General features: G+C 46.8%; 1 protein-coding gene and 1 long non-coding RNA gene across 2 annotated transcripts in view; one reads left to right on the top strand and one right to left on the bottom strand.

The window, feature by feature from the left end:
- Positions 1–6,428, bottom strand: part of DPY19L1 (dpy-19 like C-mannosyltransferase 1) — a 121,676-nt gene extending 115,248 nt beyond the window's left edge. The window contains 2 exon segments of the mRNA XM_058296783.2: positions 6,074–6,278; positions 6,280–6,428. Coding sequence (XP_058152766.1) covers positions 6,074–6,278; positions 6,280–6,372 — 298 coding nt within the window. The 5' untranslated portion in view covers positions 6,373–6,428.
- Positions 6,429–6,772: 344 nt separating this feature from the next.
- LOC101410867 (uncharacterized) lies at positions 6,773–24,126 on the top strand. The gene is made up of 3 exons (XR_188138.4): positions 6,773–7,300; positions 15,751–15,850; positions 20,315–24,126. It is a non-coding gene; the product is annotated as an uncharacterized lncRNA (long non-coding RNA).
- The last annotated feature ends 1,315 nt before the right edge of the window (positions 24,127–25,441 follow it).

The raw sequence follows: 25,441 nt of genomic DNA, 5'->3' as shown, positions 1-25,441 counted from the left end.
GGCCAGTGGGCCAGCCCCACGCTGCCTGTATCCTCCGCTTTTTTTGTCCCTAGGCCATCCCTAACATGTTTCTTACCACTTCTGTCTTTTTATTCCCTTAACTACGTAGGATCCCTCTTTTCCTGATTTTCCCCAGGGGTGGCAGGGTGGGGGGGATGATGACAAGAAAGCTAACATTTGTCAGGCACTAAATGTTGGCATTTTCACCAATGGACCCTGCGGCTTCATTTTGTTACACTCTCACCCTAGAGCCCACGAAATAAATATAGCACAGTGAAGGGCGTGAACGCTGGAACCACACTGCCCAGGTTCAAATCCGACCTCTTCTACGTGCTGGGGCCATCTTGAGCAGGTTACTTAACATCTGTGTTCCCTACATTGGGTGAAACTGGTACCACAGCTGTATGTAGCACCAGGAGGAGGCCTCAGGGAATAAGTCAGTATGAGATGCTATTACCAACACCCACCAATTTGAATGCCACCTATTTGCATTAGTCAAACCTTTTCTCTAACTCCCAGGCTCCCAGGACCCACTACCTACTTGACATTTCTTCTGGGATATCTCACAGAATCTCAAAGATAACATATTCAAGGTAGAATTCTTGATCTCTTCCCTCAAACATGTGCCACCCCCCACACCCCTGGTCTTCGCCATCTCAGGGAATGCCACCACTGTTTCCCTGTCACTGAGCCCAGCTCAATCAGCAAGTCCTGTCATTCCATCTCTGAAATGTATCTCAAATCCACCCACTTCTCTCCATCTGGACTGCCACTTCCTTAATTTAGGCCAGCCACCTCTCTTCCTGGACTCCTGCAGCATCTTCTCACTGGTCTCACTGGTTCTCTTCTTGCCCTGCCGCAATCCATTCCCCTCAACGAGGGTAGATTTCTTAAAAAAAAAAAAAAAAAAGAGCACGCCATCCCCTGCACAACATTCCTCATTGGCTTCCCATCACCCTAGGAATAAAACACAAACTCCTTCCCAAGATTTGGTTCCTGTCCATCTCATTTTCATTCATTATCTGCCCTGATGATCTCTCTTCTTTCCACACGTTACCTTAGCATGCACGACTCTCGCTACATCTGGAATGCTCTCTCTTCCTCTGTACAACGCATCTTCTCTTCCTGTAGATCTAAGCTTTAAGGCCACTTTCCCAGAGGCCTTTCCTGACCCTATTTAAAGTGGGTGTTTCCTGTTTTCTCTATCAGCCATTTGCGTCTTTCCTTGTCTCCCTTAATACTATGTGTAAATATTTTCATTTATTTGCATCTTTCCCCCCCACCAAGAATGGTAAGTTCCATGAGGACAGGGGCTACAGCTGTCTTGTTCTCTATTTTGTCCCCAATTGGCCCAGCACCTGGCATAGTAAGCATTCAGTAACTGATGAATGAGGCTACTGTAATGTTTTACATAAATTATCTCATTTATTCTTTACTATACCAGGCAAGGCATTTATTATCTCCATTTTAAAGATGAGGAAACTGAGTCAGAAATATTAAGGGACCCACAGCTTCTAAGTGTAGAAGCAGGGTTCAAACGCAGGTCAGTACTGGAGTGTCCATGCTACTTCCACCGCAGCACACTGCCTGCAGCCGTCCAGGTGCCCCACACCTTGACTCACTCTACCAGCTTCTTACTCCTTCTGGCCCCGTAAAAAGTCACCAGTGTTTCCCATTATATGGGGCAATTTTGCTTCTCAGTGGATATTTGCCAATTATCTGGAGATATTTGGATTGACACAGCTGGGGAAGTGCTGGCATCTACTAAGTAGAGGAACCAGGCAGATTAGGTAAAGAATCCAAATAGGACAGACATGAAATCTAATAGTTTTATCATATATCTTTTTCATAGTTGGGTCATCTTTTTATTATGCTTGCCTGATAAATGGTATCTTAAGTTACAGACTTTCACCAAACATGCTTTGTTTGCATGTTTAACGTACGTATTTTTCACTTCCACAGAGTAAAAAAGCCCTTCCTTAAAACAGCCCTCTCCAGCAATTCTTTTGCCTTCCCTCTTTTGGTAAGAGGCATGGGTACAAGAACTGTGTCACTCTACTGTTAATTCTAATTAAAATAATAGCAACATTAGATGATAAATGGCAACTGAGAGCCCCAATTTAGAGGTAACAATAGAGATTAGGGGACACGGTAGCAAAATGGACAAACTGTGACCCCATTTAAAAGGGGAAGAGGCAATTTCCCAGTTCCAGCTGAATGTGGGAATGTGGGTTCAGTGGAGCTGGACAGGGTGCTTCTAAAGACAGGCAAGAAATCAAACTTTAAAATCAACCAACTGGGAGCAGATGTGGCTCAAGCAGTTGAGTGCCCACTCCCCACCTGGGAGGTCCCAGGTCCAGTTCCTAGTGCCTCCTAAAGAAAAAACAGACAACGAGCAGACAATAAGCAAATATAAATGCAAAACAAAAAACCACAGCAGACAATGAGCAAAAACAAGGAGCAAAAAAAACCACACAAAACAATAAAACAAGCGCAAACAAGGAACAAACAGGTAAACAGACAAGGGAGCCATCTCAGGGGAGGAGAGAGAAAAAAAGCAATCGATGCTTTCCCCAGCCCCTAGATGCTGATTTAACTGGTCTGGCATGGCGTTGAAGGAAGGATTTTCTTTTTCTTTTTTTTAAGTTTCAGATGATTCTAGCATGCTGCTAAGACTGAGAACTACTGGTCTTGTCCAGATCTCCCATTTTATGGGTGCACAACAGAGGCTCAGGAAAGCTAAATGCTTTGCTCAGGCACCCAACCAGTTAGAAGGCGGTGTAGAATCAGAAAACAGTTCCTCTAAAGCTGTGTTTTCAAGGTGTGCATCATGGCACTGGATCATGAGAACAACTAAATGATTTATAAGCAGCATTACAATTTTTTTTTTAATTAGGATAGAATACAAAATCAGAGTGCACTACCTGTGATAAAGGTAAGTATCCTCACATGAGACTTCTGTGTCAGTGACATATTTGCACACATGTAGTGGTTAGTCTCCATGTGCCTCTACAGATCCATTCTCTTCCTTTCCCTGCCTGGTTCCCAGCCCAGGATGCTGACTCTACAGAAGGCTGCAGCTGGGCCCCCTGTCTCTGGGTCCCACTGGTTCAGCCAGTGAGCGGCACCAGCAGGAGACCAGGCGATGGCAGGAGTGTTCGAGGTCGCTCTGCTTGGGTGACCTCGGTTCCACAGCTCGGTCTGGGTTCAGCTCTTGATGAGGCTCCCCTTCCCCTTGAGGCCCAAACGTGGTAGCAACTGCCCACACTGACAGTACCTGGATGTTTCAATCTCCCTTGTGGGTTCCTGCTCACTCTTCTGAAATCACCCATTTATTAAATATTTCCTGTCGGGACACTGATACACATAAATAGAACGGCAGGCAGATAACACGCATATGTGTTCGGGGCTGCATTTTCAGTAGTGTGAGTAGGTCTATTGTTTATTGTTCACCATGGGTTGTGGTCAAAAAAGTCTAAGAAACACTGTAATGGTTCTTATTACACTATTGCCTCCCCTGGCTGATATAGGGAACTAATGGGTTAAAAGCTCTAAAGATAAACATTTCAAGATCCCTTCTTTCAACTCTTACCATCAAATAAGTTGTAAATTCCGCCCCAAATTAAGAAAAACATACAATTGCTAAAACATTCTTTAAAAATGCAACACTGCTTGACAATGGAAAGGACCACCTTGGGAGATGTTGAGTTCCCCATAAATGAAGTTGATAAAGCAACATCTTACCAATACAGAGGAGATCTGGGAAATACTGACCTAGGGACACCTGGATTTCTCTCTAATGCTTAAAAAGTCTGTGCTTCTATCATGGAGTTTCAAGTTAAAATTTTTCTTCCTAAATAATACGGAGGAATTTTTTGGTAAGAGTTTAATATTTTGTTGGTGGTGTACTATTTTTTTTTAAATCAGCTATAAATTATCTCTTGACATATAAAAAATACACAATGCCTTTCAATGTGGAGGCCAAAGAACTATTTTAAAGTCCCACACTGAAGAGGTAACATGTGTAAGCTCATTCTGGGAGCAGGAAAGTGAGAGGAAATAAGGCAGCTTTCAAAACACCAGACCTCTGCTACTCTTTGCAGGATCCAAACAGCCTTTTGTTGCCTTGGCAGGGCACGGGGAAGGGGGGAACTGACATGTATACAAGGGGGTGTAGGGCCAGAGAAGGAACCATGCACCCCAGGCCTGATCATTCTCCAGAACCATCTTCAAGCTCCCCAGTGGCCCCATGTATCAGTTAGCAAGGTTAGAAAGTCTCTAGATCTTGGTCTGTTAGTCCAATCTCCACACCTCTGACGGCCAGTGACCAGGGTACACAATGTGGGAGAACACCTTCACTGAGACTGTTTCTAATGCCCAAAGGAGCAAGTCAAGCAAAGTGCGACACTGTTACCTTCAGAAACTGTATTTAGGTATGAGCATTACTAAATCAACTACAAGCCAGTCAATATAAGACTCAAAAGAAATGCAATTACAAGAAAAGGAAATATGCTAAAAAGTGGCAATAGATATATATTATTCTAAGATTTCTTACTGTAACCTTCCTTGAGAAGCAATGCCATTCCATATTTTACTTCAAAGTGCTTAATGTTTACACTACTCATCCAAAAGAAAGCAACTTCATCTGTCACCGTATCAGTATTATCCATTTGTTTTTATAATAGCAACCACAATCTGTTAAATGATTTAACACAAAACACTGTCCCATAATGACCCACCCCTTCTTGGTTTGCTCCTCAGGACTTCTCTGTGGGGGACAGGTATAAATCCCACTTTACAAAGAAGAGGCTCACAAAGGAAATATTTGAAACTTACACCCAACTTAACCGTGGTAAGCTGGATCTGAAGCCTCTGCCTTATCCACTGTACCATGCTGCCTCCCCAAGGTGAACTGCTCTAACCTGCACACTGGCCATGTTTTTCAAGCTCGCCACTGAAAGAGGGAGAATGTGCTGAAAATATTGAATTTTTCTAGGCTTGAATCTGCGTTAGAAAAACAAAATACTCCACTAACAGTATCAACCTGTCTGAGCATATTAAAGCACATACAGTGATGACCTGGCTTTCTTAAGACGGAATGGCTATGATTTCAAGGAAGCCAATTTGCTGTGTTCTATTCCTCAGCCTATACTGAACCCCAAACTCTGCTCAGGGCGCTATGGGTCACTAAGGGAATCTGAAAATATAATATAGGATAAGTTATCAGTAATTTAATTAGCAGCAGCCCAAGCCCATTAATGGTATTAAGTAGGAAAGGCAGTGTTATGTCATTTTACTGGCTGACTTAGAAAACTTAGGCCCATTATCCGAATTGCTATAACTTGCCCTATCGAAATGTAAATCAGGATACAAAGGAACCCTGAAGTTGATCCACAACAGACGAATGTTTCAACTTTCTTTCCCCCCCCAGCATATCACTGCACATCATCCATTTTGTGCAGGGCAAAGGGAGGGGAGAGGTGCGCCCTCCTCACCACACTTCTCCAGGCCAGCCGAGAGGATTAAGGCTCGGGTGCACAAAGCACAACACAACGTGGAAAGTGACGCGCCGTGGCGGAACCACAAGTACAGTGCCACCGGCGGTGTTTGCGGCCAAGAAGAAAAAAACATGCCAAAATATAATTATAAGTTTAGCAACTTTCCAGAAGAGGGGACGCGTTTTTCCTTTGCGCTCACAGGAATCGCTTCCAACCCGAAGGAAACCTCCGTCCGGGTCAGGGACGCAGATAACGGGAAGGCTGTCGGTCCGCACCAATCAGCAGCGCCCAGGTCTGGTTAGCGCAGACCCGCGGGTCCGCACGCAGGCCGGGCAGCTGTTGCTCGCGGGGCCATTTTTTTGTTCAGACAGAGATAAGAGAGCTGGTGAGAAGGGGGCGCGGACGCACCGCGGAGGGGGAGGGGAAGGTCCCGGGAAGAAAAGTCAGAGAGGGTGGCAAAGTGGCGGGGACGGGCAGCCAGGGCTCGGCGGCGAGAGCGAGGAAGGGGCGCCGCGCCCCAAAGTTCCGCGTCCCGGCGGCCGGGCGCCCCCGCCCGCGCGCTCGGGGCTGCTCACCTAGCAGGAGCGTGGTCCAGGTCCGGCCGCGCCCCGCGCGCCGCAGGCCCAGCGCCCCGCGCAGCCCGGCCGCCAGGCGCCCCCCGAGGCCGCCCCCGGCGGGCAGCGCGGCGGGCTCCGCGCGGGGCGCCTTCTTGCCCGCGCCGCCTTTGCGCCCGGGGGACAGGGGCGCGCGCCCAGGCCCGGGCTCCCCGGCGCCGACCTCCGGCCCCCCCCCTCAGCGGCGACGGCGAGGCGCGGGGCGGCTGGGGCGGCTTGGGGGCCGCCTCCCGGTGCTTGCTCCGCGCCTGCAGGACCATCTTGGCATAGTCGCGCCCGCTCGCCGCGCGCGCCCGGACGGCGGCAGAGGAACGGCGGGCTGGCGGGGCGGCCGGGCGCCGCTCACTCTCCGGCGGGCGGGCGGAGGGCGGGCGGAGGGCGGGCGGAGGGCGGGCCCGCCCCTCCCCGCGGGCCGGGAGGCGGGGAGAACAGGAAGGCCGGGCGGCCGGGGCTCGCCTGGCGGTGCGGCCGGGAGGCGGCGCCGGACTCGCGCGCCCGCCGCCGTTGCCGCCGCTCGGGTTGTCACGGCGACCGCAGAACGCCGGGGGGCGGGGGCGGGGACTCCCCGCCGGCGGCCGCGGCCCCGCCCCCTCGCGCGGGGCGCGCGCTCCCGGCCTGCCAGCGCGCACGCGCGGGCTTCCGGCGCGGGGGGGCCGACCCCTCGGCACCCGCCCCGCGACCCCCCGTCGTCCTTCGGCCCCCTGGGGCCGGGCTGAGGGTGGGCGCGGGCGGTCTTCCGGAAGCGGAGGCTTCCTCCGCCTGGCCTAGTTGTGGCCCGGAGGGAGGAAGAGCCGTGACGGGGTCGGGGGCGCTTTTCGAAGTTCCTGGTTAAGCCTGCGGGGGACGCGGGGCCCGGGCGCCAGGGCGGCGGGGCCGGGGCGGCCGCAGAGGGGCGCTGTGCGCGCGCGGGAGGCCGCGTCGGCCCCGCGGGGCGGGGGAGGGAAGTGAGCCACAGGCCTAGGTTCAGTTCAGAGTGTGTGGCCGCTGGGTTTCGGGCAGAGCGGAGTTCAGCCCGCTGGTCACTGACGGGAAGAAGCCGCACAACTCGATCTAAAATGGCAGCGAAGTGTCCCACGTGGAGCCGAGAAGGGGCGAGGCACAAGTGTGCGCCGGAGACGGTGGAACTGATCGAAACCCAGCCTGAAGGTGACAAAATTGAACAGCTCGACAAGGAAAGATTATCAACAAGTATATTCTGGTAGTTTCATATTCTTTAACCTTGGCGCTTACTAGAAAAGCAAGCAGTAAACTTTTATTTGCTGATAAAATAACAAGGCTTTGGCCGAAGACGTGTTTTCTCTGAGGAAGCGTTGGAGTGCAGAAGCGCCCTCCGGGCCTGCGCCCCCGCCTGTTTGCTCGGAGCCTGCCGTCCCGCTTACCGCCAAGAGGCCCCTTCCAGGCTGGGTCCTGAGGGCTCTGTTCGGAAAAGTTGTCTCTGAGTCCCGGAATTGTAAATTAAACCACATCGTTGTCATTCCCGCGGTCGTGTGGCTAATGGTCTTCACGCTCTAAGTTTCTCTGTCCAAAGTTAATAGGCAGCATTCACTGTGAAGCTTTTTAAAGGGATCATGAATTCTTTCTTGAAGGGAAAAAAAAAAAATGCCATACTAATTAACTAAACCTCATACTTGGAATATTTTGTGAATTTGGATTTTGAGATGTTGTCTTTGCAGGGAACAGCTATTTTTAGACACCGGTTTTTAAAAAGTGATTGAAAGTGAAATGGCAGAATGCTTGGATTCGAAAACTGTGTGCCAGATGGATCCAATGTTACTCTCTGGGATTAATGTTGAAATTACCTATCAGATTAAAAGAAACCTAATTCAGTGTCTATTAAAGATGATGGACATAATTTGTTGATTTGTTTTTGTTTTTGCTTTTAATGAGCGGAAAGACAGGTGGAATAAAACTTTTGACATTTGAGCTACTGGATTCCTTATCTACCTTCCTCTGCATGGCAGGTCCTGGATTCAGGATTCATTTTACTAGAGAAGACACTTGAGTAAATGAAGGTGGAATTGAGTGAATGAACATGGGAAATAATATAATCAAATGACCTTTCACCCAGTCCACTTTACCCACTCAGTCTCCGATCTCTGGAAGACAAGCTCTCTTAACTACTCTTCTTATTGTCCACAGAGCCTGGCTATGGAAGTTTATTGAATTGAAAGAGGAAAACCTATGATTAAGACATACCCAGCGTTTTTGGTTTTTTTTGTTTTGTTTATTAGTTCCACAAGTGCTGAGTTCCCTTCTTGGCATCCAGGTAGAATATCCCAAAGAGGGGCAGTGTTCAGTATTGGTTTAAAAAATACAGTACCTTAAGCCCAGTTTCCAGCCCCTGTTGTGATATTTACCTTGCCCGAGTTACTCAACCTTTTTGAGTCTCCATTTCCTCATCCCTAAAGTGGGGATAATAAAACACCTACTTCTGAGATGTGTAAAAATTAAATAAGACAGTGTATGAGAAGCATCTAGCAATTAACTTCTATCAAAGTGATTACTCAATAAATGTTAAAGGTAGTGGCCTGGATCAAAATAAATGCTCAAAAATAAAGCAGTGGATGATGCATAAGGAGGATGGCAAAACTCCTGCCCTCCAGGAGCCTGAGGACTGACAATCCAGGATGGGGCGTGAGCCAGGGCAGGGTGCTCTGGATAGAGGGCAGTCAGTGAGCACAGCTGTGTCATCTGTGGACTAGTCCTGCACTCTCCAGCTTCAAACTTTTCAGCAGTTCTGAGTAGGTGATTCCTCCTAAATGGTTCCCGGCTTCCACTCGTGCTATGTATCTTAGTTTTCCAGAGCTGTTATGACATATACCACACAGTGGATTAGCTTCACGAGAGCTTCTTGGCACACATTTTGGAGGCTTGGCAAGGCCATGCTCTCTTCTGGAGAACTAGCTTCCTGATGATGGCAGTCCTCCCTGACATGGCCATGTCCTTAGTCTCCTTCTGTGGCTTTCTCTGACTACATCTGAACTTCCTCTCTTTGTGAGGATTCCATTAATACAGATTACAACCCACCCTGATTCAATTTCAAAAGGTTCTATGTACGAATGGGTTCCTACCCACAGGAACGTGAACTAAGAACACGTCTTTTGTGGGGTATGTAATTCAATCGCCAACAGCCTGCCATCAGGACCCTAAGAAGATGTTCCCACATGCAGAAAGCCAGCCCATTGTGTGGTATTGTCATAGCAACTCTGGCAAACTGTGACACTCTATAAACGATGCCCATTTGGGAGGTCATTAAGCCTGGATGGCTCCTCATTGCCACCTTCCAAAGAGTGGAGGACTTTCCACACATGGAGAGTAGAGTGGTAGAGTAGAAACTGGAACCACCATGAAAAGTTGCATGCCAGATTTCATTTCATTTTTTTTAAGTATGAGATCCACAGGAGCAGGGAATCCTGCTTATGCATGTCTGTATCCTTGGGCCAGTGCCTGCCACATAGCAGTAGATGCTAAAAAAAAGTTTGACTAACTGAAAGCTGCATCTTAAAAATCGTGTTATACATAGGTGATCCTTTGAATTGATTCAAGGTTTTAATGAATTTAGATTAAGCATTACAATTACTCACCACCTTTAATGGGCTTTTCTTTCCAGGAGGTTCAGGTACACCAGGAAAGTACCTCCTTATTTCACTGACACTGCAGAAATCCTGGGCTGAAGCAGACACTTCTAGGGACATGGATGCAAATAGCAGCTACTTATGAATAAGCCTTGGTCTGGTCCCTGGGTTGCAAACCCAGTCCTTTTCTCACTAAAAGCTACTATGCTTTGGGCATTGAAATGCAGACTTTTAATTTAATTTTTTTAACTTGGGGCTGTAGAGGGAATAAATTAAAGGAAATTAATGAGCATAAAATAATTACTTAGAAGACAAGGAAATGCAGAAACAATAAAGCTTAGCAATGTTAAAACATAGGAACCAGACATACCCTTGGACGGGCAGTGAAAAAGCTAAATCTGGTAAAGGGAAGACTGCATTAGGAACCAGTTTCCTTGTTTCTTTATATTCTAAAGGCCCTATTTAGAACTTCTAAATTATCCCCTTTTCCTCCCACTTGCTCTCCTACCCATAGAATGACAGCTAAAGGAGAAGCTAGATGGTGGCATTGATTTCTCACTTCCTTAGACAACTTCTCTCTATATTGTGACTGGAGACTTGCCTTGGGGTCAAGTTCTAGATTCTGACATTTGTTTCCCTTGGGGTTGCTTGCACCAAGAGAGGAAGCTGCTTAATCCTGAATACTTCTCAGAAACCTAAAATGGGCTCAACAAACTATATCTGTGTTAACATTCAACTTTCAGCAAAGCTCAGACATTAACTTGTCACTTTGTTATAATGTATTCCTTTAGTCTCTGGTGAGAACTAATGTAAATTGCTACTTTATTGCTTTTCAAATTTTATCTCCTGTCTTTCTTATAGCTGACCTTGTAATTTAAACTGTTCATGCTCCAATGAGTGTTCCTGAGAAACTCAGAGTTCATTATTAGTCCTAGTTACAGTGCATCCGTGCCTCTCTCTGTTGAAGAGACGCATGCCTCTTAAAAATGCAGCTCGTGTTATCGAGTGCTTACTCTGTCCTTAGTGCCTTGTAGATATCAGGGACGTTAAAAATTCATAGACTGAAGCCCCATCCCCAAAGGGCTTACGGTTTAGTTGGAGAGACAGGGCAAAGTAGGACAAAATATAGTTATGGAGAAAAATACAATGCATGAGTCAAGAGTATAAGTACCAACAGAGGTGGAGAGAGAAGCTGCGATGGCTGATGTGATTGAGTTTACAGGGAGAAGGTGAATCCTGGTCTAGGCCTCATTGGAATGACAGGCTTAGTTTGAGTAAAAGGGAACGTGGAACAGATACTCTAGACGAGGAACAGCATGGCATGTTTCTGAAGCACATAGACAGTACCTGACACAGAATAGGTACTAATATCAACATCTTAGATCCTCTATGGAAGGAGGAAGGGAAGAAATAACTAAAGTTTGAAATGCCCAGAGTGCCACCACCTCGAGGCTGGCTTTCAGAGCTTCCCCCCAGTCAGTCTAGACCCGAGCAGACTCCTCCCCGAAAGGTGCCATGCTCCCTCAGGGGGCCTAAGGAATACTGGGACCCAAGCTTTAATCTGGACCAGGACTTGCTTATATCTGGAGGGCTCAGAGGCCTACGTGTCCCTCTCACTGCCCCCGGACTCGGGAAGGTCGGGGACTGGCTCACTTAGACACCTCATGGTCAGCCTCCCGTCCCCGTTATCCAGGCGGTGCACCTGGATGTGTCACTCGAGTCATCCTCTTCCCCCCAAGCTCTCCTTTACCCAGTCCACCCTGTGCCCCCCGGAGCCGCTGTGCATCCCGGGTGCGCTCAGCTCTTCTCTGTGGCCTCTACTTCCTGGCTTTTCCAAGAGGACCTTTCTCTTGTGGCAGGCTCAGTACCCCACAGCCCCACCTCTCCTTCCCCAGAATTCCTCTCAGCCTTCTGGAAGGTTCCTCTGAACTCTTTGTCATTTCCACGTCCTTCATCATTGCTGTCCTGCAGAGACTGCCCAGTGGCGCCCCCTCCCCCCATACACTCTACACATGGCCGCCGACCCTCGCACTCCTACCCACACTAGGAATGACTTCCACACCCTTCAACCCCGCGCCTCTCAGCGCCTTGGCATCCTTGCCTCTGGGTTCCTACAGCCCTACTCCGAGTCGGCCGCCCCCTCTATGATCGCGCCCTGCACGTAGCCCTTGCCCTAGCGTGACTTTGCCACTGCATCTTAAAATTCAAACACCCCTTTCTCCAATCCTGATCTCCTTGCCTCCAAGTCCCTTGCTTGGGCTATGTCAAAGAACTCTTAGACACCTAATCCCCTCCTCTTCTCTTCACCCAAGATCCTTCAATGCAACACTCTTCCCTACCATCCTTCCCTGCCACCCACCTGGCAGAGTCCCACTCCTCAAACAATTCTGCCATCCAACTTCAGATCCATGCCCATGCTGCTGAGGAGTGCTGGAGAAACCCCACAACGAGGAAGGCAGGGATTCCTATGGACTCAGTTTCCACCAGCAAATGGACCCTCAAATCCATTCTCCCATTCTCCAGAACAGGGATTGCAAGTGTTTGCTATACTCTCAAACCTGCCTCACTGTCCCCAACTCCCACATTCCCAGAAGATGGCCCTTCCTCCTCCTCCCTGGAGAAACTGCACATCATCAGACAGGAGCTACCTTGTCATCCTGCTGCACGTCCACAAACTCATCCAAGTTCCTCCTTCCTCCCCTTCATGAGGAGGGGCCCCTCTTTCCTACAAACCAACCTCTCCTCCAGGGATTTGCCTGCCCCCTCCCATCATCTTGGCCCTTCACAAACCACCTCCCTCCTTGACCTTCTTCCCACAGCCTTGAGCTCCCCAGGCTCCTATGTTAATTAAAACCATCTCCCAAGCCAACATCTCTCCCCTTCATTCACAGACAAAATCCTTGATAGGTTTTCTTACACATGCTCTCGCTGTTTCCTCCTTCCCCCTTCCCTCTCAAGCTCACTCTAGTCTGGCATCTGCATCCACACTCCACAGAATTGCTCCTGCCGAGGTCGCTAATGATTTCCATGTTCCAAGATTCACAGGACAGACCACTCTTTATCTGATTTGCCATCTGACCACTTCCCTAGGTTTCAGTGACAAACCTTCCTGGTTCTCCTGACACCTTTCTGGCTGCTCTTTCCCAGGCTCCCTTGACAGCACCTCTTGCTCATTAAATGTTGGTGACCCCTAGGGTTAAAAAATTAGCCTCCCCTCTTTCCACTCTTTTGGCAATAACTGTCTCTTCACTAGAGTTTGGAGTTAGGATTGCAGTTCAAAAATCATCCCAGGCCTTTCACACCCACATCAACTAATCGTGAACCCTGACTGCTTCCAAGGGAAAGGAGAAACCTGGGCGAGGCAGCTCCCTCCAGCCAAGAGCAGTTCCCCAAAAGGGACTCAGTTGTGCTCCTTCAACAACCAACCCTCCTGGTTTCTGGGGATCTGGCTGGCACACCACAGCAGCCATTAGATCCCACGTGGTATCTCTGGAGCTGGATGCACCATAGGTTCCTATTAAATCTTTGTTGGTGAATGAATGAGTGAACATATACTTGAACGAATGAATTAAATAGTTGAAAATTAGGTTAAATGATTAAAAGCCTTGAAGTCTGACAAGGTTTCAGTTTGGAAATAAGCAACTAGTGAAGGTCTCTGACTGAAAGATGATGGGTTATAAACAGGATTTAAATGACCTTGTGCACGTGGACATGCTGTGAGCCATCCCACATGGGGTGGTGGGGATGGCTGAGGTGATAGAGGAGGGGTGAGGTATGTCAAGCTTCTAATAAAATGTTGAGAGCATGACAGGACAAATGAGACCTGCTGAAATGGTAAATAAAACTCTTTGGAAAATATTCGTGATTAAGTGTACTTGATCTCATCTATGAGTTACAAGCACAGATTATCCATTTGAACTATAAGGACGATATGTTGGACGTGAGGTCCACGAAGGCAGTGCTATCTCCCCAACGTCCAGAGCAGTAGCTGCTCACTGGAAGGGCTTGATTCGTAGCTGTTGAATAAATAAGTGAATCGAATTTTGTTTGGCATTGCTCAAGTGTAGATTCTTGCCAACTAGAAGATAGATTGGTGTAAGTCTAACCCCCAAAAGTATATATCATGTATTTCTAAATTATTATTTTAGATTAATTTTGCAGATATATTTAAAAATCTAGGAGATCATTGTTTTACTCATCAAGCAGCTATTACTTCAGTTCAGCTCATGCCAGAAGTCCTGGTTTGTTCTCAGGCAACAAATTGTAAGGGACTAGCTGGTGAGGATTTGCCCTGACGCACAGCATGCTGGAGTGAGTTAACACCTTACTTTTGCCTGCCAAGAAACTCCATTTTGTCACAGGTGACAGATTAGGGAAGAGTAGCAGGTAAGGAGTCTTTGGCTCTTCAGAGAAAATTAATTGACATGGGTGGCAGCACCTGGATTTTGCACCTGGACCATAAAAAAATTATATCTGGAGGTACCAGCCATTGCTACTCTAGCAAGAGCTGAAGTGCAAAGTGCAGCAAAATGGTGCAGTGGCCTCAGCACCTTGCTTCGGGGGCAGCGTGCCCAGTACTGGGGTCCTTGTCACTTCGGGGGGATATGCTATGTGGACTCTGCAGTCCCATGAGGAATCAAGACCCTGTTGCCACTGGTCCTGAGTCAATGAGAGGCTCAGGGTCAGAGGGCAAAAGCTTATCCCAATCCTTTCTAAGCTGCCCAAATGAGGTAAAGAAAAATGAGGCTCTTATCTTAGAAAAGTAGCCTAGTTATTCCATGCAGTGGGTCAAGGAAGAAAAAATGGCATCCACTGAGCACACAGCCCAAAATCCCGCCCTTGGCCCTGCTACTGGATGTTCCATGGACTTCCATCATGTTTCGGGGTTTCCACCTTTAGATGGGGGTGGTTAGGGATGGGTGCGATGATGTTAGGAGCCTTTGGAGCCAGCACTTTCCTTGACACTGAGCCCCTTTCCATACTCACTTGTTGAAAGGGGAAAACTCCAAGAGAGTTAGGTTGGGCCTCTGAATTCCTCACCGAAGAGATGCCACACATTGCCACCCAGCGGCTGGCCTTGATTTGCCTAATCAGAGTTCAGTTACACTTGGATCTAAACCTGTCTGTGGGCCAGTCAGCAATGAGCAATCTGCTAAGCTTTCTGTGTCTTCTCATAGTGCCTGGATTTCACACACACTTGTAATTTGTTCTCCTTTCCTTACCCCTGGGCTGAAATAAACACAGCTAACACTTTAAGAAATGACCTGCGAGGCACACGACTCCTTCACGGTCATCTTCAAAGCCCTCGCCTGCAATATTATTTTCTCCACCTGCAGGGAGCATGCGATGTGGGTGACCTGTTGTACCATAGAGAACCCCGTGACACACCATGCAGCCCTCCTCAGCAGCTCCGAACGCGAGAGCAGGGCTTGGGGCCGCCCTGAAGCCCCCTCAGCCAGGGGCGTGGGGACGCGTGATGGAATGAAGACATGGAACCTTTTACCTCCCTCATTTCCGTGAGTTAAACGCAAGCATTTTAAAAATTAGTTTGCCTCACTGCAGTCTTACGTGGTCAGAATTTCTTTTCCTCCATGACTTTTTGATAAATAAGATGGTTGAGGGGGAAAGAGAATGATGAGACAAAAGGAGGATCCGGGGCCTTAAGAAAGCCTGCCAGGAGAATGGAGAGGAGGCGGAGGGGAGAGTGGGAAGGACAGGCTGCAAGACGGGCAGCTGCTAGGAGCTGGGCACCCCGAAGCAGAGCTGACCTGAGGCTTGGCGTCTGTCCTTCAAGCAACTGACCCCCAAGGACGGGCCCCAAGCAGCTTCTCCTCAACTGGAGACACTCCACGTCCACTGGTTTTATTTACTAGCACTCCGTGTACAATTTTATTTTAAAGACGGTACTGCTGTTTTAAGAAATAAAGCCAAGCAAAATCCTGGCAAGCTTTCTTAAAATGCAGGTGAGGTTTCACTAGGTCCCTGTTCTTAGAGATCCTGAGTGAGGAATGGGGTGGGGAGGGTGGGGAATCTGCTTTTCTAACCGGAGGTTCTCTGATGCAGGTGGCTCCTGGGAAATGCTGGCTTTAGATGGTGATTTACGGCTTATTTCCTCCTCGTGAACAAGAGGATTAGTTGCCATGTTTGGAGGTCACACTCCCCAGTAGGTAGAAATTCTCCTTCTCCTTCTCTTTCCTTTTCCTCTCCCTCCTCCTCCTTTTCTTCCCCCTCCTCTTCCATGATACTGTTTTTTTTTAAGACAATGAAGATTTTCTGATTCTATTATTAATATTCAATGATTTGTACATTTGTGCAGGACATATTCAGGAGAGGCAAGCAAATTTTTGCCTGTAGAAATAAAGGGAAAAGCAATAAAGGTACATCTTTTGAAAGCTTACCCTTCTTCCTTCTTTTTGGAATCATATTTTGGAGGAATAGCTATTGAATGTCCATAATAATTCTTCTTTAGTAGTTAAAGAGGGACCTTGGAAAACAGGTCTTGAAAATACTGCCAAGAAAATGAGGTAGATAATAATAGGCCATGTACTATTTATGAAGCTGGTCTTTTAAAGGTTACATGGGTATATTATTTGGGGCTCTGTCCCGTCTCTTAGAGCCTGAGGCCTGTGGGGTTAGGGATGGGTGGAGGTGCCCCCCACTGCTCAATGTATCCCCCAGAATGCCCAGGCCTCGCCTGGAGCTCTGGGGGCCTTTAAGAAATACTGGGAAAGCAGATGTGGCTCAGGCGACTGGGCTCCCGCCTACCATATAGGAGGTTCCTGGTTTGGATCCTCATGTCTCCTAAGGAAGACAGTGAGATGGCACGATGGGCAGGCGCAACAAGCTGACACAAGAAGAACATAATGGGAGACACAACATTGCAGGGAGTAGAGGTTCCCGGTGTCTCCTAAAGAAGACAGTGAGCTGATGCAACAAGAGACACAACAAGAGACATGGGGAGGAAAAACAGTATGAGAGACACAACAAAGCAGGGAGTGCAGGGGGCTCAAGCAATTAGGCACCTCCCTCCCACATCGGAGGCCCAGGTTCAGCTCCATCGGAGGCCCAGGTTCAGCTCCCCCTACCTCCAAAAGAATCAAGGAAGACGAACAGACTCAGCAAGCGAAGAACAACAAGGGGGTGGGGAGAAATAACTAAATAAAACAAATCTTTAAAAAAAAGAAACGCCTAGCCCTTACTCTGGACAAGGAAATCGGAAGGGGACAGCATCTGTGCCTGACAGAAGGTCCCCAGGTGCTTCTGCCAAATGGTGACGCTGAGACCCACAGTTTCAGGGAGAGAAGAAATGACCTCTCTTCTTTTTCCTTGATGATAGGACAAATTATTTTAAATAACAAATTTTATTTTTAGAGCAGCTTTGGGTTCAGGAAATTGCACAGAAAGTACAAAGTTCCCATATGCCAGTCCCCCTACCTCCCCCTCCCCCCAACACACACTTGGTTTCCCCTATTATTAACATGTGGCATCAGTGTGGTAGATATGTCACAACTGACAAACCAATACTGATACATTATCATTAACTCAAGTCTGTGGTTTACAGTAGGGTTCACTCTGTGTGTTATACAGTTCTATGGGTTTTGACAAATGTGTGATATCATAGATCCACCATTACACCATCACACAGAATAGCTTCCCTGCCCTAAAAATGCCCTGTGCTCCACCTATTCATTCTCTCCCACACCCCAAGTGTTACCATAAGGATGGCTATTTCCAATAGACATGCTGCCCAATCCCGTGCTACGAAGGACAAACATATTTTTAGTGAGAAGGTGATTTATTGTGAGTGCACAAGCAAGGAATTGGGGGACCCTTCCCAAAACCAGTTCAAAGTGAGAATGAGAGAGAGGGTTTTTACAGGGAAAAAAAGAAAAGGGGTAACTGAGAAGAAAAGTTTAAAAAAAAAAAAGGTGATGTGTGAGGCAGGAATGTGCAATTTCTCAGTCCTGTCTTGTCTCAAGCACATTCAACTTGTCCTTGATTTCAGTGGCGAATAAACTACAGTTTAGATACCGTTGTGCAGGTGCATGCCATTCATGGCTCCTTTCACAGACAACTGCTCAAGGATATAAAGCTTTTTGTCTCTGCAAAAAGCTACAGATTACACCATTCTGTCTGGTTTTGCTTTGAGACCTCATCTTATTCCTGTAAGCAAAACTGAGAAGGTCTGGTTAATATCCTTCAGGGAACTAAGTGCAAAGAGTAAACTTTTAAAACTATTTTAATGGAAACCCAGCTCAATTAGTTCTAGAATTTTTAGAACTGCTTATATGAAGAAATTTCAATAAGCACATTTTCCAGTTATCACAAACCCCGGGCAACCACTGATCATTTTACTATCTCTAGAGTTTTGCCTTTACCAAAATGCCATCTAGTTGGAATCATACAGGATATAGCCTTTTTAGACATTTATTTTCCATCTATAAATATTCTTTCATGAGCTGTCCATTCAGCTCTTTGGGCCATTTGTTAACTGGGTTTTTAAAATTATTATTATTGAGGGTTTTTTGTTTATTTTTTTGTTTTTCTTATTGAGTTTTAAGATAAGTGGCTTATCTTTTCACTCTTTTAATGATAGATTTTTAAAATGTATATTAATTTATCTTTACACAGGGTCTGGAAGGGATAAGGAAAAAGCAGTGTGGCACTAGAATAAGGAAAGCAGGATGTCACTCTGATTATAAGCCGTATTAGCCAAAGTGGGGCTGATGCAAAATACCAGAAATAGTTGGTTTTTATACAGGGTATTTATTTGGGGTAGAAGCTTACTGTTAACAGGCCATAAAGTGTAAGTTACTTCCCTCACCAAAGCCTGTTGCCAAGTGCTGGAGCAAGATAGCTGCCGATGGCTGGCAGGGTTCCTTCAGGCTTCCTGGGTTCCTCTCTTCCTGGGGTTTATTTCTCTCTGGGCTCACCTCCTCTGTTTTCTCCACAAAGTCAGCTGTAGACTATGAGGCTCTCTAGGCTTTGCCTCTCTCCACCAGGCCAGCTGTAGGCTATCAGGTGACTGGCTCTGCCTCTCTCCCTGGGCTTCTGCCCTAAGGAACCATCTCTATGCCTCTGTGTCCTTCTCCTGTGTGTTCACTTCTCAGGCTCCAGCTCAAAACGCCAGCATCAAAACTCAAACGCTGTCCTTTTCCATGCCTTTTATCTGTGAGTCCCCCCCACCAAGGGGCAGGGAGTCAACACACTACCGATGTGGCCCAATCAAAGCCCTAATCATAATTTAATCACACCCAGGTACAGACCAGTTTACAAACATAATCCAATATCTATTTTTGGAATTCTTGAACCATTTCAAACTGCTACACAAGCCAAAACACAGAAGCAGTTTTTATACAGAGAAGGTGAGCCTTGGCCTCTGGCACTGGTCTCTGTTTGAGTTCTGTTTTTGGTAGTCTCCCCAACACTTAGATCAGGTCACGAATGCTTGTTTAACCACAGTGCTCAGCAATCACCAAGTACTGGTTGCAAAAGCAGTTTAGAATTTCAACCTAGGATGTCAGGAGGCACTCCCAGACTCGAGCTCCGCCCCTCTACCTTGCCCCAGCTTGACCACAGCCGCAGCGAGCTGGCAAGGATCTCCCCGCCTCCCCTCTCCTCCGACTGGCCAAAAACAGGATGGGCTTGACAGTGATGGATGCAGGGAAGGAGAAATGAATCAAGGTGCAGGGATGAGGAGCCAGTGAAGAGAGTCATGAAGTATTTGAGAAAAGCTCCTCATGGGAAATCCCATTTTTCCCAGAGTTACCTAAGCACAAAACACATTTCAGGTGCCAGCCAAGGAACAGGCCTATGGAATTTTCAGTGTCATGGAAACAAAAGAAATCCAAACTTAGGCAGCCTAGGTATTTATGTACAGGCATGAGTCAATGCAGTAGCGATACATTTATTCTTTACCCCAAGACAAGATAATTGATAAAACATCCAGGAAAACACTTAGAAAAAGGGAAAAGACTTACAGTTACAAATAATAATGGCTCCTATGAAAATTATTATTGTAATAATTGCAAAATTATTTTTGAAATTATGGTAATGATTGCAAATTTATTTTTGTAATTATTACAAAATTAATACTAAATATTATTAATACTTGCTCCTACAGTTACAAAAAATAATTGTGCCTACAAATAATTGTGCCTACAAAAAAATTGCTCCTAGTGTTTCCTAGATTTGGGGCATTGTTCCAAGTCCTTCACATACATTAACTTTTTTAGCCCTCACAACAACCTACAAGGTGCATACTGTTATTATTCCCAATATACAGAGGCTAAGCCATTTGCCCAAGGCCAAAAAGCTAGTTAGAGCTGGAGCTGGCCACTAGGCTTAATTGTTGACATCATGCTGCCTTGTGAAGTGGAGAATTCATAGAAGACACTGTGAGTTGTGGTTTCCCTTAAGAGCTAAAATTGCCTTCTTGAAAATAAAGGCCACAAGAAGCCATCCTAGGATGGTAGGCTTTCCCCAGGGAGAAGGCTCCGTGCAGCTGAGTGTGTCGTGTCATGGGGATGAATGTGAATTCTCTTTATTGCATATATGAAAAAGTAAGTCGCTTGCAGACTTTGGAAGTCCATTATTAGTAACAAATGACTTGTAACACCCCTGACAGCCCATTGCAACACCCCAGTGAGTTGTGACACCACCATCGCTGGGAACCACTGGCCTAGAAAAATTGCTCTAAGTGGAAGAACATTTATGTAACGGAATTGAAAAAGGAAACTGGAAGGAGCAGAAAACTCGACATCAACCGTATGTGACAGGCCTCCCAGCTTACTGCTTTTTCAAAAAAGTGGGCAAGAAAAGGACATGGTGGGAGACACACCCATCACACTGATGCAGGTGAGCTTGGGGCAAACTACTGCCTGGCAAGGCTACAGCTCTGAAGTCCCAGAATCCACAGCATTTACTGCACAAGATTAAACCATTCTTGGCTGAGAATGTCTCCTTTGAAACAGCAAAGGTCACAATGACAGGCTGTGGGGGAAGAACGAGCCAGCCCTCTGTGGACGTCCGCAGATGGCCACTGAATTCTGGCTCCTTGACCCTCTGGAATGAGGTATATGATTCCCAACATCCCTTCAGAAATTCTGTTCGTTTTTTACTAAAATGAAACAGCTATATTTCATTTTTGATTCCCGTTGAGAAGCATTAGCTCTGATTGCTATGTTTTCGCTGCATGATTTCTTCTTGCCCTTAATCTTCTCCCAACAATCCACCCTAAATCCTTTTCCTTTCTCCTTTTAAACAGACAGTCTCCAAAAGCTCTAGTGTGTCTCTGTTCCACAGGCCCTAAAACTTGCTTTGCTTGTATTCAGTCCACACGAGCATTATTTAAATTATCAATTTAAAACACGCTTATATATCCAAATCCTGTCCTCAGACTTCCCTTGATTGTAATGCACTCTTTCTGCCATTTGTTACAAATAGTGAGAATCCCACCTAAAATGTATTTTGTGACCTTTCATTAAAGACAAGAAATTATACTGGAGAATTTTGCTTTCAGACATTAACAGGTGCCTTTTGGTTATATCTCAAATTTCCAAGATTGATCTAAAAAAGGCAGCCCCATTGAAAATGGTATCCCGAGACTCTCCCTACACCCTTGACCAGAGCTCTAGGTGATTTTGTTTTTAAGAAATGTGGCCCTAGCCATTTTCATTATTCAGAATCCAGCATGCATGGAGGACGTACCATGGCTGGGCAGTGTGTTTGACATGGGGGATGGAATCCCTAACCCCTCACCCTCCAGCTCTCCTCCCCTCTCTACTCCCCCCTCTCCTCACCCACACCAGGATCCTGCATCCAGGTTGTAGTGTGTGCCTTGACTCTTAGCCCCAGGTGAGCAGGTATGGACTCATGCAGAGCCAATCACTATCTCCCTGTAATTTGGACCTATAATGAAGAGGTCTGAATCAGTCTGGGCAAGCTTGCTGGGTCAAAGTCTCAACACAGGAAATTAAGCTACAGCCGCCTTCTGCTTTGTCAAGTCAGCTGAGAAGCAGAAAAATTCAGTCTCTAGAATGGCTGGGAAGTAGCAGGTACACATTGAGAAGCTGAAGGGAGGGAGAAAGAGAAAAAGGGAGGAAGAAAGGAAGGGAGAGAAGGGATGGAGAGGGAGGGGAAGAGAGAGGAAGGAAAAAGGGAAGGACAGAGGGAAAGAAGGAAGGGAGGAAGGGAGGGAGACAGAGAATGAATCTGGAGAGTCCTGCTTCCCTCCAGGACTGGTTCCAGATCCTTCCTAAGGGCCAGCCACAGGCGGGCACTCTGGTGCCTGAGGCACCCCTGCATTTCTCTTTTTTTTTCTAAACCTGCTCAGTTAGTTTAAAACAACAACAACAAACAACCTGCAGCCAAGAGTTCTAACTACTAAATGCGTGTAATTCATTGTTATAGGTATGACAATTGACGCTGGTTCAGGACAAAATTTTATGTCTTATTTATATTGAATACGGTAAAAATAACAATTACATTTAACAGTAAATAGGTGAATGGCAACTCATATTTGTTCCTAAATCCCTTCCACTACAAACATTCACATGCAAGACACTGAGCTTGGCAGTGGCAATAACAAAGTACCTAACAAGAATGGCCCACCTTATTTTGATCAAGAGCCAATTTAGGGGGAAAAAATGCCTACCGGCTATATTTCTCTATCATTCAAATTAGCTTTTTCTGTTGTTTTGTGGGGGAAATTATAGTCTTACAACATCAAGTGAGGAATTTATTAAAGGGGAAAATGTCAATGAGAAAACATTTGCTTTTTGGCCTCTGAAATATTGTCAAAGGCTCCTATTTGAGAATCAGCAGCATGAGGAAGCCTTTTCTATTTGGTCACCTCTTAGGCTTGGATAACACCTTAACTTTCACCGCATGAGATCATCTTCCTTAGCTTCATTTATCCTCCCAACCCAATCTCCCCCAAGAAAATTTAGTCCAGGAGGCATTATGATGGAGAAACTGAGGCTCTGTGGAGGTTAAAAAACACACCTTAACTTCTTTGACAAGAGGTAGAATCTACGTCCACTGCCTGGGAGCTTGGCAGGACGTTTGTGACTGCTGTCACAAATATAAGGAGGTTGGCCACAAAAGGCAATTGACTTCACCTACTTCTCTCTTGCGCTACATGTCTGAGGTGCCCAGGCCTCATGTAAGAAATCCAGCTACCCTGGAGCCGCCATGCTGGAGGGTGCACGAGGAGAGGACACACAGTGATGGAGACAGGTGCTCGAGGAGCCCCGGATGCAGATGATTTGTCCCTGCTGTTCAGGTCTGCCCAAGCCAGACTCGAGTCACATGGAGACAGAAACCTATGGGGTAAATACCCTCGCCATGGTCTGACGTGACTGCAGGAGGATCCTAAGCAAGAGCCACCTAGCTGAGCCCAGGCAACCCTAAGTGTGGAGGGTTTGCTGTGCAGCAGGCTCCAAGAGAAGTAACTTTCCAAGATCACTCAGGAATTTCCCGGGAGAGATGGGGTGCGAACTTGTTCATTCAATGTATTAACTAGGCAGCTGTGTAAGGCCCGGGGGACCAAAGGAGAATCAGGCGCTGCCCAAGCCCGCTTCCTCCACTGTCAGCCTCACGGCAGCTGCTCCTTGCTGGGGGTGGGCAGGGTGGGTGAGCCTCACCGTGGCTGGTTTCCAGAAGGAACTGGATCTGGGGCACGCAGACGATTCCTCTGCACCGTGCTGTGTGCAGGTGGCTCCTGGCACCTGCTGCCAGCCTTGGCTTCCCCCCAGTCCTTTTCTGGTGAGTAGGCTGGCTGGGTTTGAAGTTGAATGCAGGCAGTATTGCAAAGGTATGTGGGTGCCCTACAGCCTGGCCCTGATGGATGACACCTAGTTCCTGGGGTCCCATGTGGTTGGACCTACAGGGAAAAAAAAAGTGTGTTCTGGGTATCAGCTGATCTTTCAGTCTAGCTTCTGCCATGAGATAAACATTCCCTGTGAAAATTCTAAATTTTCATCTACTTTCTCCAAAGAGACAGGCAAAAAAGCCATGAAATATATAAAATTCTTTTATTTTTTTTTTACGTTGTAATGAATTCAGGGCTGCTGGGCTGCTCTCCTTGCCCAGCATCCTGGGGCTGTGCTGCTGGGGGTGCTATTTATTTATTTTAAATTTTTCTTTATCTTTTTTAAGGGGGCAGGGGTGCCATTTAAACAGAACACCACACGAAGGGTGCCCCCTAGAGGACGGCCCCATGTAGTGGAATTGTACTCTATGCCAAAGAAGTAATCCTTCCCATGTCTGAGGTATATGCCATGTGTTTTCATTTAACATCCACATGTTTCATGAATTAAGTCAACAAATATTTGCCAAGTATTGATTTGATTAAATGTCCTTGTTTTTAAAATGTGGGCTAGCTTAGCTTTGCCTGTCATGGCATCAAAAACCAAATAAAAGTATCACTGTCAAATTTATTCAAATTTCTCTCTCAGCTCTCTAGGTTTTCTTTAAACAAGGCAATCTGTACAGTAAAGAAGGAGGACAGAAAGAAGGAGGAGGAGGAGGAAAAAGAGAGGATGATAGAGGACTAGAAGGAGAAAGAAGTATGTGTGTGTGTGTGTGTTGGGAGTAGAAGCTGCTCCAAATGGTAAACCGAGGTTACTATTTTGCTTTATGATTATAAAAAAAAAAAATACAGTTGTAACAAATGAGGCAATATGCAATCATTGAACAGCCATAGATGCATAGAATAGATATTTCTAAATCATGTTTTACAGAAAGCCAATTCACTAAAATTCTAATAAGTATTTTCCAAAGAAAGATGCTCATTACTCAAATAAATTTAGGAAAGGCTGCAGCCCCGCTCCTGGTAATGGACAATTCATTTTAGCATATAGAAGGCTCTGGGAAGTCCTAGTGGTAAAACAATGTGAAACTCAATAAACAGAAAGCTTCTTTAACTTTGACCTGGCATTTCGCACAGGTAGCCTCCCGCCCCCCTGCCCCTTTTTAAAGATCACTGGTTAGCAGTACCCATAGAACACAGTTTGGGAAACCCTCACATAGGGACTTGCTGACTGCTAATAAATGCGGTAACTGTGCAGGAGAGTTTACACTGCTGCCTGTAGGGCCGAAGGAGGCGCTGGTGTAACACACAGCTCTCACCCATGTGAGACAGGCTGGTTCCCTTGCGGCCTGCCTTTTTAGAGGAAGAGAAATGTCCAGATTGAGTCTGAGCTGAAGTCAGGGAACCCTGGCTCTCCCTGTTAGATCATTCAACATTTCCTATCCCCGTAATTCCTCAGGCTTTGGCTCTGTGCCCCCCTCGTGCCCTCTCCTGCATAACCTACGGTGATGTTCTTCCCCGAACTCCCATTTTCACTGACGTTCGGGGACCAATTTCCGCTTTGCCCTTAAAAGCAGAGCGCAGGTCGGTAGGGAGAGTCCCTGAATTGCCCTGCCTTCCTCCTGGGCCCTGGAGGGCTCGTCAGGCTGGAACAGGGAGCGCCCTGCCCTGGTGCTTTTCAACCGCGGGCTGCCTGGCGGCTGGACCCAATGTGTGTGAAGGCTGAGGTCCAGTTCCCGTGCACCCCCCCCCCACCTGTGTCTCCCTGACACTGCCGCCACCATTCTTGGATTCAGGCTCTTCTTATCTCAAATGTCCTCAATTTAGGGTTGTGATAAGGAAGAAAGAAAATAATATACCAAAATACTAAGCAGTTGCTCAGTAAGTGCTAATTATTGATCGTTACTGTTCTCACCTCATTTTTCCAAGGCTTCTCCACCC

Source organism: Dasypus novemcinctus, chromosome 5, assembly GCF_030445035.2.
Source record: "Dasypus novemcinctus isolate mDasNov1 chromosome 5, mDasNov1.1.hap2, whole genome shotgun sequence".
NCBI classification, from domain to species: Eukaryota; Metazoa; Chordata; class Mammalia; order Cingulata; family Dasypodidae; genus Dasypus; species Dasypus novemcinctus.
The sequence above is the reverse complement of the archived record's forward strand: the minus strand, read 5'-3'. Positions and strand labels throughout refer to the sequence as shown.